This window comes from Vanacampus margaritifer, chromosome 10, assembly GCF_051991255.1.
Source record: "Vanacampus margaritifer isolate UIUO_Vmar chromosome 10, RoL_Vmar_1.0, whole genome shotgun sequence".
Taxonomy (NCBI): domain Eukaryota; kingdom Metazoa; phylum Chordata; class Actinopteri; order Syngnathiformes; family Syngnathidae; genus Vanacampus; species Vanacampus margaritifer.
This window is the reverse complement of record NC_135441.1, coordinates 11,003,544-11,017,895: the sequence shown is the minus strand read 5'-3', so window position 1 is coordinate 11,017,895 and position 14,352 is coordinate 11,003,544. Positions and strand designations below refer to the sequence as shown.

The 14,352-nt window shown below is 37.1% G+C and overlaps 1 protein-coding gene across 1 annotated transcript in view; it reads right to left on the bottom strand.

Moving 5' to 3' along the window:
* Positions 1–4,627: 4,627 nt before the first annotated feature.
* Positions 4,628–14,352, bottom strand: part of aff2 (AF4/FMR2 family, member 2) — a 145,365-nt gene continuing 135,640 nt past the window's right edge. The window contains exons 22-26 of the mRNA XM_077578694.1: positions 12,624–12,695; positions 10,656–10,749; positions 9,046–9,098; positions 7,134–7,351; positions 4,628–4,947 (exon numbers count right to left, since the gene is read on the bottom strand). Of these exons, the coding sequence (XP_077434820.1) occupies positions 4,826–4,947; positions 7,134–7,351; positions 9,046–9,098; positions 10,656–10,749; positions 12,624–12,695 (559 nt within the window). The 3' untranslated portion in view covers positions 4,628–4,825. The remainder of the gene's footprint in view (positions 4,948–7,133; positions 7,352–9,045; positions 9,099–10,655; positions 10,750–12,623; positions 12,696–14,352) is intronic.

Genomic DNA, 14,352 nt, shown 5'->3' with positions numbered 1-14,352 from the left:
GGGGACAGAAAGATACGCAGGGCACATTCATAACAACGTTTTGATGGCAATGGCAGTAAGCTTAACTCAAGATAACTGATTCATAAAATACAATTCTTCCTGGATTTGGACATTTACAGCAGGAGACGGCAGGGTTTTGTGTTGAACACAGCAATAATGTCCTGATAGTCCAGAGAATCGGTCAATTCTTTTTCGAAAGAAAGCAGGGTTCAGTCTATCAGTCAACATTGTGGCACTGTTGCGTGTTTTGATCCTTTTGACAGCTGAAGATAGTCTTTCTACATGTTGTCATGGGTGAGGTGAGGAGCGCGCATGCAGGAGACTGTTGATATTGGTGAATACATCCCCGGGGCGTGCGTCGAGCACTTCGATGAGCGTTTCCTCGTTGGCTTTTGGCTTCTTTTTGAGCTGCTGCACAAACACCGTGTGCTCTGCGTCCCCCACGGAGATGGAAAAGTGGTCAGAGACGGATTGGATGTACGCACTTTGTCCTCAGCGCGTGACAGGCAGCAGCGCTATCATGCAGCCGCATGTGTCACACGTACTGTGGGCCCGGGTTAAAAATGGGTGGGCCAATGGAAAAAAATTCTTTAACTTTACGCCTTGAATTGAAATCTATTAATAATAGATGCAGTCACCAGGTTTGACAGATCACAGTGTATGTGCTATTATAATCTATTTACATTTCTCCTCCCACTTTGCCAAATAGTGTGTAAATGCCGCATCTTGCATATTCATTGAGGCAAACGTACTACCTGGATTAGGGCTATTTTATAATAATCATAATAATAATAATAATACATTTCATTTAAAAACAGCACCTTTCAGAACACCCAAGGTCACTTTACAAAGCATAAAAACACAGCAAAAGTTGAGCTAAAACAATAAAAATGAAGCTATTGGAAAAGCTGTTTTAAATAAGTGGATTTTGCACATTTGAAAAACGCAGTCCTTAGTGCACACTATAAGTAAATTGGGTTGTACATTTATCTTTGTGTTTTTACTGTGCTATGAGGTCCAAATGCTCCTGGTCCAGCCCATCTGTCAAAATTTCAAACCCATTGTGGCCCGCAAGTCAAAAAGTTTGCCCACCCCTGACCTAAACCGAACACTTCCAGCCAGTCGTGAGGCCGTCAGGAGACCCGAGGAAGGACCAAAGAAAAGAAAGGAAAGTGAAATCCAGACACCACCCACCACCCACCAGGCCACAAAAAAAAAAAAAAAAAAATAATAATAATTTTTTTTTTTTTTTAAACAAAACAAAACAAAAGAGAGAGCAATGATGATGACATGTCAAATCGGTAAAATTACCGAATGAACAATAGTGAGCTCTCCAGAGAAAAAATAAAATAAAAAATTACCTCAACATTTGCTGTAAAAAATATTACATGAAAAACACATTGCCCATTGAAATATACATAGTGTTTTTAAGTTTAAAAAAGAAAAGAAAAAGTAATATAAGTAAGAAACTAAGGTAAAATTAACAGGGGCAAAAAAAAAACAACATTTTTTTTATCAGTGTCTATGCACCTTTCAGATACTGAAAGGGAATTTTCTTTTTTTTCAAATTCCCTCTTGGATTTGCTCGACACATGCTTCGAACCCTCGGCACATTTTGACCCATCACTACAAAAAAAATCCTGCATCCCGTATTTTTTTTTTTAGGGGGGGGGGGTTAACGTATTTAACTGTTGATTTCCTTCCTATGTATTTACTTACACATTCACATTTGTGTTCTCATTCTCATCCGCATCTAATCGTTAGCAGGCCTGTATTTGTCCCACCAGAGCTAGAATTACTTCTTGCTTCCATGTCTAACAATCATGGGAGTCCTGCAGTCCTACTAGCTCGCCTAATACTGCGGTCGCTGGTCAGACCCAACGCAAGCTGCATTGTTTAACTGTCAACCAAGATAGCATTTAGCATTAGCTGAAGTAATAAGACAACCACCGTTCACCAGATTGACTAGCGATTAAATTTGTTACAAGTAGTTCTTAGTCAAAATTTATTATTTATTGTGTTTGATTTTCAGCGAAATTGTAGTATCTCGTTTTTATCTGGTCACCCTATTCCACTGTAATACATATTTCAAGAAATGGTAACACTGTATTTATAGCAAGCTTGTAATACTATTTGAACATTCCACCACACATGACACAAGTATTTGTTGGACGCTACCATTTATTGCATGCAACGTTTTTTTATGTCAGGCATTTCAGACGAACCCTCAAAACATCAAGAAAAAGAACAATGGAAACTTGACACTTTGAATCACGTATTTTCCTTAAAGCCAAACCCCAATGTCATCATACAGTAAATGCTAGTAAAAAGCTCATGGAAACATTTGATTTTACAAAAAACAATCTCATATTTGTACCAATATGGTATGGAAAATCACTTAGATTCAGTATTTGTTCTTAAATAAATAGAGCAATTCCCACTGGACACGAATAGAGGCACTTAAGTTTTTTTTTCTTCTTTTTTCTATTTTGTCAAATGTTCTTCACATCCGCATTGTCTTCCATACACATTCAGCAGTGGTTACATGACTGAGAACCAAAACACTCACTCTTAGATTTACAGAGACCTGCATGACAACAAAAAATAAATACAATCAAAATCAAATAAAAAGAAACTGCACAGGAGGAAGCTTGGAGTTTTCATGTGGTTGGATTTGTTACCGTGCCGATGCGACAGTGAACAAACGCACTTCTTTCTCTCACTCACACACAAAAAACGCTCACACAGACACGCATGACACAATATAGATGTTCACTATCTTGTTTCACATCATTCAATTGTCCGGCCACTTTGAACTGACACAAACAATCACAACAACAACAACACAACAACATTACTGTTTGCAGGAGTCACAGTCCCTATATTGTGGAACACAAACATCACTGTTGTGGAGTCTTTTTCCAAAGACTCGACAAACACTCCGCTGTACACGTATACACACAACAACACATCAAACGACCAAAATGTCCAGTGGCGATTTCATCAGATTCAATTTTGTGCAAAGTTGCCATTGTTGCACAGTCTTTTGGTGGGGGGAGTGGCGAGCCTCGTATTCTATACCCAACTTTGGACAGTTAGCTGGGTTGGTGGGTTACCGTGGGAGCCAGAACTGGATGGACTTCCCTAAAAATAACCGGTAAGACCTAGAAATAACTCAAAGATCCCCAAAATGTGTTATTCTTTGTGTGCTGAGATTGGTAGACTGATTATTCTTTGGTGAACATTTTCACTTAGAACAATGACAGAAAGGTCCCAAGCAAATTTTGATTATCTCCACTGGTTGGATTTGGTTCATGTTTTAAGATTTCCAACAGTACAACCAACAATTTAGGAACAATGAGGTTAAGATACTAAAAGAGGCATTGTCAGCAAATGATTGAAGTCAGGATTTAGTGCAAAGGCAATAGACATAAAAATAACTAATCCCAAGATTAGTTTTGCACATAAATATGCGGTCTAGGACTCATCAGACCACAGCAAAAACTTTCAATACTGTATTGTTATCTACATAAAGTTTCAAACGAAATCTGCAGATTAACATTGTAAAGCAGAAATGATCACTTTAGTTGCTGAAAATGCAACCATATTAGTTAAATTTTGAAAGAAAAAAAACAAAAAAATAACAAAAGGACACAATCACAAAAATCAAACTACTTTGCGATTAATTGCCACAGGAGAATTTAGATCTTAAGAAGACTAACACATGATGGTGACAGATGTGATTCTTTTGTTCGTCTATATAAATTATTTATAATTTTTCTAAGCAAGCCGGCCTTTACCTACGGAAGAGTATTAGGACCAGTGAAGAGAGAGAAAAAAAGTTTGGCAGCATTATGAGTTTATTCTCACTTTAATCTCAGAATTCTGACTTTGAAGTGAGAATTCAGACTTTAATCTCAGAATTCTGACTTTAAATATTTATATATGACTTTAAAGTCAGAATTCTTACTTTATTCTCAGAATTCTCACTTTAATCACACAATTCTGACTTTAAAGTGAGAACTGTCATAATTCTGACTTTAAAGTGAGAATTCTGACTTTATTCTCAGGATTCTGACTTTAAAGTGAGAATTCTGACTTTATTCTCAGAATTCTCACTTTAAAGTGAGAATAATAGTAGCACTAATAAAGTGAGAATAATATTAGCACTAATAAAGTCAGAATTCTCACTTTAAAGTCAGAATTCTGCGATTAAAGGCAGGATTCTCACTTTAAAGTCAGAATTCAGAATTTCAAGTGAGAATTCTGAGAATAAAGTCAGAATCCTGCCCAACTTTTTTTTTGCTCTTCATTGGCCCTAATTCTCTTCCGTATTTGCCTGTATGCCCCTTATCTACAGTACTTTAGCAGCTGGATCAATATCAGTACATTTTTCTTGGAGCCTTAATAGAGCTTCCTTCCAAGAGTCATCCTCTTTCATCACAATCAGCTTGAACATTCCCTTTTGAAAATGAGCCCATCTAGTTAAAAATACATCTAACTTATATTCCTATTCAGGGAGGAATTTAAACAGAGTATAATTGTTGTCTTTCCAAAGAGGCACATCAATTTAATTATGCTAATTTGTACTCAGTGAGTCACATTCAAATGATGTAGTTACTGTTAATTCCTAAGTGCAGATTGATTTTTGCCCAATTAATCCAGCTAGTCAATGCCATTACTTTATGACTGCATGTTGAGTCATTTGAAGGACCCCAGCGGGGACTAAAGCATCATTGTGTGAGTCATCTCTCTGATCCCAGTTCTAGCTCCCAGGCCCATTTTATGATTTTTCCTTTTTTTATAGCTGGCTGTGGTCCAGCGCCTACAGCAGGTGAGCCTCGATGCGGAGCCAGTGCAGCCCCTGTCTGATGTAACGAACCAGCTCGGTCATGCCGCTCTGCTGACTCAAAGGCTCCATCACCGAGTCAAGCTCCTGGAAGAACTCTGCAGGGAGACAAGGAGACACTCCAAGTGAAACATTTAACTACACTTGAGGTTCTTTCACTGATACAGCTGAGAAGATTAGCAAACGACATAAGAGCACTGAGGCTGTTTACAATAACGGGGTTGATGTTTGTGAATCCAACAGTGAACTCATGATGCACCATCACAATTTAATGAGATGCAATGTAAGACATGTATAAAAAACATCAACTGTAACTAAAATGTAGCTGTTCATACTGGCTATAAGGGAACCACTGCTTATTCACGGTTCGGCATTTGCAAATTCAGTTGTTTAAAAAAATGTTTTTTGGGGGGGATATGTCCCCTTTTCCTGGGTGGTTTTTGTAAAGGCCATCTTGTGGCAACTATCTGTCAATGAGCTCTGTTGAAATATGTTGAGGAGCTTCATTTAGAGTATTGTCATCTACAAGCCAATTCCGAAGCCCTTTTCGCACTGCACTTGCTCAGTGTGGAAGGGTCAAGCGACAGCACGGACCGACAAAAGTGTCCCGGTTGCCTGCGTGCCTTTCTTTGGCATAGACCGCACCTCAATACACAAAAGTATGTAATATTTTGAGAAAAAAATCATACATTTACAAGAAATAAACTCGCACATTTGCCACTTTATAAAGTGGCAAATTTGCGCAGAAAATCTGTGAGCTTATTTCTCGTAAATGTAACTAAAAAAAATTTGCGCAAATGTACCACTAAATGTCAAAAGTTTTTGAGTTAATTTTTCGTAAATTTACACATTTTTTTCTTAAAGTGGCAAATTTACGAATATATTTCTCGTAAATTTGAGAGAATCCTTGAACAAGAATGCTTTGTTATTATTATATAATTCATTGATTGTTCTATACCTGAACTATTGCATTGAAGTGTGGGAGTGTGCAGCCAAAACCTACACTGAATCCATCTTTCTTTTACAGAAAAGTGCTATTCGTGTTGTTTGTGGTTGTGGATACAGAGACCACATATTATTAATACAACTAAAAACTTTAAAATTTAATGAATTGATGGAGTTTAACCACCTTAAACTATTCTATAAAGCCAATCATGAAATTTTACCAGTCAATTTACAAACCAAATTTATAAAAAGGGAAAGTGAGTAAAAATTAAGAGGAACATATATTTTTTCCAAACCTAAATACAGAACAAAAAACAAACAAACAGATGTATTTCAACTCAAGGTGTTGGTCTGGATTGTAAAACAAAATCTTCTCAGTCTATTTGTTTTTGTTTTTTTTAATATAAAAGTACAATTACTGCAAATATATAAATATAGCACAAGGACACACCGTTTAATTATTTTGATTTATTTTGTATTATTGTTATACTGAAAGCGTCTTGACTGCTTGCTGTCATTCATTTTGTGTTTTTTTTTTGTTGTTGATCAAGGGCAGACAAAACAAGTTTTACTTCTTTCTGTCCCCTTTAATTTATTTTATTTTAAAGAGTGAAATAAAATGTTAATTAAATTGAATTTGAATTCAAATTTAAGATTTTTTTCTCAGAATATTCCCCCCAGAATATATATATATATATATATATATATATATATATATATATATATACCGATACTGGTATCAGCAGAGGCCCCGATACTGCATTAAAACAGTGATGTCGTATCGGTGAGTACTAACAAGTAACATGTCGATACCATTAGTTCTGACGCAAATTTTGACGATTTTGGATGCAGCATCTTGTGTCTTGCTCATGCACGACATTCACTGATGTGTGACGTGTTCACTGCATGCCGAGCTAACATATTCTATTGGCCCTTGAATGCTCTTAACCGTTGGCAGCTTTTTCATGTTGAGGAAAAAAAAGTTCGGTATCGGTATGGTATCGGGATCGGCCGATACTGCAAAGTTGGGTAGCGTAATCGGGGGCCAAAAAACGGTATCGGAACAACACTAATATATATATATATATATATATGTATATATATATATATATATATATATATATATATATATATATATATATATATATATATACTACACGCCTTCATAGGAATATGACGGTATTGTAGCCTTTTTTATTTTATTGTAGTGGGGGAACAGTTCAGTTCTGTAACTCAATTGGCAAATAAACAAGAAATGTTTGTTAGGTGAGTAATCATTTGGTTTAACTAAAAAAAAAATCAGTTACATCAAAACAAAACAGCCTTTTCATTTACCTACCTTGACTACCAGTGGCCAATCTTTCAGCCGTCTCCCAGTGCTCGTAGCTACGTAGGATGTTGTTGGTGATGTTTACATGACTGGCCGCCATGTGGTGGATGCGTTGTGGAATCGCTATACTGCCTGTTGAATTTGGTGCACCTCCTGATACTCCTCCCCCAACGCCGCCACTGGCCGGGGAGAGGCTGAGAGAGAGTGGAGATGGAGTCCCGTTGATCCTGTAACACACGGAGTGGTTGTGGGAACCCGTGAGATTTAAATCGGAACCTATGGGCTCAAGGTAGTTAGAGGAACATCAGGCGTATATGCACTCGGCGTAAAAAGTGGCGTATCTTCATTTTCGTGACGGGGCAAGTTTAGTATACCGTGTTTGGGAAAATAGAAAATAGACTAGCTGAAAGCAGATCTAACTTGTGGTGCAGGTGGGGGAGAAAAAGAGCTGTCACACAGGACGCACGATTGGAAGTAGAAGGTGGTTTCCAAATGCCAACTCCACAACTTTACATCAGATGGAAATCTTCTTGCATTTCCTTTAAAATATAATTTGCACATGCCAATCTACATGTCATCACCTGTGTGCTACACTCTAAAAACAGTTGGGTCAAAAATAACCCAATTGTGGGTCAAACAATGGATTGATCCTCTACTTGGGTAGATTTGACCTAACTTTAAGTCAAGAAATGGGTCTTTCAGCGTAAAACAACTCATCAATATTGGTCAGATCTTTTATCCATCCATTTTCTTAACCGCTTGTCCTCACAAGGGTCGCGGGGGGGGGGAGCTGGAGCCTATCCCAGCTGGCTTTGGGCAGTAGGCGGTGTACACCCTGAACTGGTTGCCAGCCAATCACAGAGCACACAGAGACGAACAACCATCCACACTCACAATCACACCTACGGACAATTTGGAGTGTTCAATTAACCTGCCATGCATGTCTTTGGAATGTGGGAGGAAACCGGAGTACCCGGAGAAAACCCACGCAAGCCCAGGGAGAACATGCAAACTCCACCCAGGAAGGCCGAAGCCCAGACTCGATCTTACGTCCTCATAACTGGGAGGCGAACATGCTAACCAGGCAGCCACTGTGCCGCCCGTCAGATCTTTTACTTGGGTAAAAAAAAAAGAAGGTTATTTTGTATAAAACAACCCAGAAAGTTGGGTCAAATAGACCCATTAAGTGGATCAGTCCATTTTTGATTCATAATTGGGTTACTTTTGACCCAACTGTTTTTAGAGTGTATAGTTAAAGAGAATGAGGGGTGCCTTTTCCATTGGCTGACAAACAAACTGGCTGTGTTCCCTCCCACACCGGCGCAAATGCACTGGGCGCCAACCTGTAAAGATTTTTCTCTCCTTATTTACTGTTCAACCTGGCGTTAATTATTTTTTAATTAACAATAATCACGTTACTGAAAATAAAAAGTGAGATGTTTTGTCGCAAAGTAATATTAAACTTTCAAGTGGGAAAATCTCCTGCTGCGTCACGTAGCGGGTGTGTGACTGTGACATTGACGTCGTGTCTGCGATTGTGGCCCTCGCTAAGCCACAGACTTGCTCCTCCTTGGCTACGCACACATCCCTCACTCACACGCTGAGGTCCGGTCCTGCTGTTATGCAGCGTCAGAGCTGTTTAAACTCATTAGCTTCACATCCACAGTCCCTCCATGCACCTCCTCTATCTATCACCACCCACTCCATCTCACCTCAGCCAGCACTCGACAACCCCTCCAGTCTTCTCCTGCTCAAATCTACAGCAATTCAATCACTCTCTTATTTTTTTTTTGTAACTTCCTGAGGGGTTTGTTTGTCTACAAGACTGTTAAGGACGCCATGGTATTTTGCAGCGGAGCGCCAGTGAATTCTAAAATCAAAATGATCTCAAGAGAGCAAGCATGTGTATATGTGTACTCACTTTCCATTTATCCTCCAGGGAGAGGGTGCTTGATGGGAGCTTTTGGCGGAGTTCTGGTATACAAAGAGACACATAAGAAAACTGCTTGAGAGTACCACAGTTGTATAATTTTGGTTCTTCTAACCCCCCTCCACTCCAGATATTCACAGTGTTCTTTGCCATGAGGTGCCATGTTGAACTTCCAGTGACCAGTATGAGAGTGTGTGAGAGTGATAATTCCATATTTACTACACACCTACCAGTACTACCCATTCACACGTGAGACCTTGTAACACCGAAGAGTCACATGACACCGGGGAGGGAAAATGGCTATTTGGGCCAAATTTGGACAGTTTCAGTTAGGGGTGTAATCACCTTTGTTGCCAGCAGTTTAGACAAGGGGACAGTAAATTTAGGCTGTTACACAAGCTGTACATTGACCATTCTATATTTTAGCAATGTGTCAAATTTTCAAATATTATGAATAATATAATTATTCAATAATTATGAATAAGCAATGTTTACTTAATTTTTGATTGGATTTGTATACAGTAATCTAGGCCAAATGCTAAAAAATAGCATTTGTTTTTACCTGCACAATGCACATGCATGTGACATTATGGGGGAAAAAATATTTAGCATTTAGCCTACAAGTACGTTCAAATGTATTTGCAAGTACGTTTGAACAAATATGTTTTGAAGTATCAGAACTGCACCACGATTTAGAATGGTTCATACACACTGTCACACAAGTGGCGCGCCAGAACCCTAATTTCTGATATACAGTAATTATAATTGATACAGATTAGTGATTCAATTGCAAAATAAGTATGCAGTTATACTGGAGTCCAATGAACTCTTCATAGCAACAGTTTAACTCGTGGGCAGTATTTTATTTTGAAAGCCAAAAACGGGTCACAATAACGCCTAGGGGTTAAAAATAAAGCTTTCCTGATTTTTATAATCTCATAGAACATTGCAGTTGAAAGAGAAGTTGTAAAGAATAAAAAAACACATCAGTCAGAAAGTATGCTACTATAGTTTTACCAAACCACTATTTTTATTTAATATGAAAACACCGTCAAATTAGCTGGATATTCATTATCTTACACTTATTTATTACCTTACACTTCGACACACACTGACCATTTAAAATGTGTACAGTATATTGGTGGTTTCCATTCGTTAGAATGTGATTTTATTCATGTTTTTGTCTCCTCAACACACACTGCAGCCTGAGCACTGCACGCATGCACACGCACAGCTCCCACAAATTCCCATTCCGTTGCTTCCCAGAAAACCAATCCCATCACTGCAAATGGCAACTGTGATAATGACATCCTCCGTAATTAATTAAACTACACATAATTAATCAAAACAAGTACATTAAACCCAACAATTCTCTCTAATGATTGATGGAGCTAATGAATGCGTTAATATCAAAGAGAAAGCATGGATTTTAATAATGCCATGCAAAATTAATGCACAGCACCATGAAAACGAATATGAAATGTGTTGTAATTGGCTTTGAATGTTTTTCACCCATAGTGGAAAATTAGTGAGGAAGAAAAGTCACTATCTCAGCCAGTGTGTGTGTGTGTGTGTGTGTGTATAACGTGTGTGCGTGTTACCTTGAAATACTCCATCAGCGAACGCGAGTACTTGACAGCATGGTCTTTCTTCAGATGGAACATCCGCAGATACAGCAGAGACAGACAGCGGTTACTATGGAAACAAAACCATTAGAAGGCAGATGAATCCTCTGTACAAATTCACCGTAAAAGCCTCATCCTCAACACTGTATTATCTTCATGTCGTGCAAAACAAACAAACAAAAAAAAACAGTCAGGTTTCATGTCCTCACAGAGTCAGATGAGCACCTATGAGGCACATGAAAGGCAAAAACACAGAATGTGTTTATCTAATCATCCGGTATTTTTTTCCCCCTTAACAGAAACAACAACGGAAAGAAGAACAGAGGTGAAAAGAAACTCAAAACATGTAAGGGCATAACCTTGTAAGGCTGATAGACTTATAAAATGCACATTTGTAATCTTATATATCCATCTGGCATGCTTCCATTGAGACATCTTGGAAAAAAAGAGAGACCAAGACAATCCAGTGAGGACATAGAGAAACTCTTAAGGCCAATAAAAAACATTAGCATGAATGTTGCCACAACAGTTTTATCAGAACTGGGCATCATTTTATCATTTACAGATAACCATAAAGAGCACTTTTCCTGATGGAAAATGTTTTTTTCCCTCATGACTGGCTTCAACGAGATAGAAGATGTCATGTTATGTATTTTACAAGTGTACAGTATATCCTCACATAGAGGCCTCTGCTCTAATAGACTGTAGAGTAGACGATGAGTCCCATTTAGCTGCTGAGTAGCCTACACAATTGACAAATAAATAACTCTTCTCAAATAGCCACCTTTTTTCTGTCGTTTAAACAGTGGACCCCCGCACACTCATATAGAGAGATTAGTTAGCACTATCAACTGTACAGGAAATGTACTCGTGTAATATTTATTGTTGGAAATTGATTTGTGATTTTAATGACCCATTCTAGGCTCTCTTGCATCCGCCCATGGGACTGCCAATGAAAATTAGCTTAATTTAGCTAACTTGGGCACATTTACATTGTGAAATGTTAATTAATGTGCATTGTCCTTTTCAAATAAATAAATTCAAATACTTGAGGTTTGGCACCTGCTGATTCAGATATTCATGGGTTGGGTTTTTTACCCCCAAAAAATGTGCTGTGAAATTACTTGTAAATATTTAAATAATATATGATGGATGGATGGATTTAAAATATTAAAGATTACTCTTATACCCCCCACCAAAAAATATATAATTAGTTGTAAATATTTAAATAATATATAAAAATGTTAAAGGTTACTTTCCTCTACTTTTTTTTAATTGTCAAAATTGAAACAGTTATTATATTTTGTCAAGCAGTTCCACAAAAAACTTTTGTTCCCCCAAAATATAAAATTATTTGTAAATATTTAAAAAATATATATTTTAAATAGTATAACATCCTGTACAACATTTTTTTTTAAATGCCAAAATTGAAACAGTTAAGTTAATTAACATTTTCTTTAATAAATAAATAAATAATATCCAACTATGTTCCATAGTGTTTATCCTGTTCAGGGTTGCACAGACCTGGCTTATATCTGACTTAGATAAAAATGCACAAACACAGATTCTCATATAGAGATAGACAGCTATTAACGCTGACATTCATATCATCACTAAGTAATAACTAAACCCACGCTTCCTGCACCAAAGACAGGTGAGTGAACCACTTCACTGTCTGTGACTTCTTGTTTGCGAAACATTAACATGCCAGAAATTGAACTAATAGAGTCCAATTATGTGTGACAAGATGACAATAAAACATTAATTAATAACATCAAGGTTTAATGAAGGGGAAAAAAAAATTAATAATAAAAAAAGAAAAAGAAAAAAAGAGAGCAATGATGATGATGTCAAATTACCGAATGAACAATACTGAGCTCTCAGGAAAAAAAAAAAAAACGGTTTAATGGAGTGTTCCGATATAAAGACAAATGGTAATCATACCACAATACAGCAAGTTTCTTCTCAGCTATGGTGGCTGAGTGGCTGGTGAAGTTCTTCAACCTCATGGCATACCTAGAGAGATGGTGGGCGAAAAAAATCCATTCATCAATATATACTTTTTTTAGTGCCTTGTGAGGCAGACATGATAAACTGTACCACATTGTGTTGATCATTAGTAAACAGGTACAGTACACTATTCTTCAAGGTTTGAATACATCTGGAAACTGAAAGGACACATTTGACCATTTATTTATTTATTTCAAAAAGGAGCTACAGGTCTGCCATGTTGCCTGCTGCCCTGAGTGACCAAATCAGCTCAGTGCGATCACTTCCTGAAGTGGTTATTCAGTCTTATGATATTCAGCAATGACAAATGAATCAAAGACGACGATTTGGGCATTTATGCTTTATTGATCTTTAAAAAAATAAGCTTCCTTCCTCCTATTCCCTCTGTTTATCTTAGCCACATTTTTTTTTAATGATGATCAGGAATTGCAATGATCAAGAAGTGACATCAAATGTACGCAGATGGATACTTTGGTGGACCCGTTTCCGTTTCTTTTGTTAACCTTCTTTTAATTTTAAAACATGACACTGAATTTTACAGTAATTGAAGTAATTTATATAGTGGGTGGCTATCTATTATCATGTGCAATTTGGTGCAGATCCATTTATGCATTTTACAAAAGTTTGCAAAGTGTTTTCGTATTCATTCCAAGTGTCTTTCTTGTAAAACTGAAATGAAATGGCAAAAGATTGAATGAAGTTGTGCACTAATAATCTATTCTCCACGGTCAGTGTTTTTAGAGCAGGTCAAGTATTCTGAACTAGAACCTATTTGTCAGAATTTCTTACCAGGGTATGCGTTATCTTGGGTTTAGCTATAGGATGTAGGCGCACATTTGGAATAAAAAAAAAAAGAACATATTTTTCCACAGCGCACTTTTTATGTATGTTTTTGTTGTCAGCATAAGCCTTAACCTCTTACTACTTTCAATGAAACTACAGTATATCATAATAAGAGCTGTCAATTTTTTTTTTATCAGATTAATCATATCTTAGAATTTTGATTAATCACGATTAATCACTTAATTAAAAAGGCTTTTGATCAATATTTTTTGCCCGCCAAATTTGAAGCGCACCTGTTAGGAGGACGTCTTCAAAAAATGTTTTGATCCAATGCACACTCTCATCTTTCTCTGTTTCTAATCAGTTAACTACTTGTATAATTTTAAATGAAAAAAATGACCATAATAGTTTAACATGAACAAATGTTCAAAATGTCATACGCAAACATTTATTAAATGCCTTACTTTAATGCATGTAGTAATGTTTATTGCTCAAACACAACCTGTGCTACCTTTAACGTAACCATCCGCTGAGCAAAAAGATCATTTGCGGTCAAGATTAATAGTGTGATTGATCTGCGTAAATACGTGATAAATTTTTTGTGATTAATCAATGAGTTAAGGCTTTAACTTTGACAGCACTAATAATAATACAAAATTATCTGGGTGGCAATTTGATTAGATCCAGAAGGTTTTATGTCAATGGCAATAATGTCTTCTTGTCCTTTTGTCTTTCCACCATTAGATAATATGCATCATTGCCACCTGGGTTCGATCTCATGCTATTGTGACCACGTCAAAGTATTCTTGAAGAAGATACCGAACCCCCAGTTGCTCCTGAGGCTGCGTCAACAGTAGGTGAATGAGTAGTCGAATGTAAA